The 1,136-nt window shown below is 50.3% G+C and overlaps 1 protein-coding gene across 1 annotated transcript in view; it reads left to right on the top strand.

Annotated features, from left to right (window-relative positions):
• The window catches only part of Hace1 (HECT domain and ankyrin repeat containing E3 ubiquitin protein ligase 1), a gene marked incomplete in the record, with an annotated part of 114,738 nt that overhangs the window by 49,251 nt on the left and 64,351 nt on the right, over nucleotides 1–1,136 (top strand). Inside the window, 1 exon segment of the mRNA XM_029554645.1 lies at nucleotides 1,067–1,098. Within this exon segment, the coding sequence (XP_029410505.1) occupies nucleotides 1,067–1,098 (32 nt within the window).

The following is a 1,136-nucleotide window of genomic DNA, read 5'->3' as shown; positions in this document are numbered from 1 at the left end:
TGGGTTGTACTGGATGCAAAGGATCAGGGAGAGGCAAGGTAAGCCTTGGAGCCCCAGAAAGAGGTTGTCAGCCCCAGAAAGAGGCTGGCGGGTGTTGCAGGATCAGGAAGCAGAGAGAGGTGGGGGCGGGGCCGGTTCTAGAGGCAGTGCTCCTGGGGCCCAAGGAAGGCACCAAGCCGGTGTGGGTGAACAGGGTCAGGAATCAGCAGTGGCTCCCCAGGTGTCTGGGTCCCCAAGACTAGGAATGGCCCAGGGCCCAAGCTAGGAGTAGAGAACAGCGGAGGAGATGGAAGGGTGATTGTGGCTGGCGGCGTCAAGGCGCGTAGCTCTGCATGGTAGACTTACCCCCAGAGAGGCCTGAGGGAGGGAGAGCGGGCCAGGAGTGTTGGCCAGTGGTGCAGGTCCGCGAAGCAGGGAGAGGTGTGGGCGGGGCCAGGTCCCCCAGAAGCAGTGCTCCTGGGGCCCAAGGAAGGCACCAAGCTGGCCTGGTCAAAAACGATCAGGAAGCAGCACCAGTTCCCCAGGTGTATGGGGACCCAAAACCAGCAATGGCGCAGGGCCCAAACCAGGAGCAGAGAACAGCGGGGGAGATGGAAGGGCGAATGAGGCCGGGGGGAGTCAATGCTCGGAGGGCTCCGCGATGGATCCACCCCGAGAGGCCTGAGGATAGGGTAGAAGCTGTTCAAATTTTTAAACGTTAACGAACCATAAAATACATTCTTGTTTTGAATATTTAAGTTTCTTTTGGACTAGAAAGTCTAGAGACTTAGATATGTGTAGTAGGAAAAGGTCAGGCTAGAGTTGAGAGAGGGATTAGGAAATGGATGGCAAGAAATATAATCAGAAGCTTGAAAAGTGGGTAGTTACCACCTTTTTATCTGTATAGGCCTAGTATATCTTAACATTGAGGCAATATTCCTAATTGCCAAGGATATAGTTTCGCTCTGTCTTAGGTTTTTGTTGTTGTTCTTAATCTTTCATTGATTCATATTAACTATTCATAATTTATGGAGAAAGAAGTTTAAGTAAAAGGTTATGGTTTTAACTTAATTTTATTTCTATACAGTCATGGCCAGAGAGATACCGCACAAATTCTTCAACTATGAGGAGCCAAATATTTTCCAGATAAAAATGGA

This window comes from Nannospalax galili, unplaced genomic scaffold (genome assembly GCF_000622305.1).
Source record: "Nannospalax galili isolate Female #2095 unplaced genomic scaffold, S.galili_v1.0 scaffold324, whole genome shotgun sequence".
Lineage (NCBI taxonomy): Eukaryota > Metazoa > Chordata > Mammalia > Rodentia > Spalacidae > Nannospalax > Nannospalax galili.
This window is presented reverse-complemented; position numbering and strand designations above follow the sequence as displayed.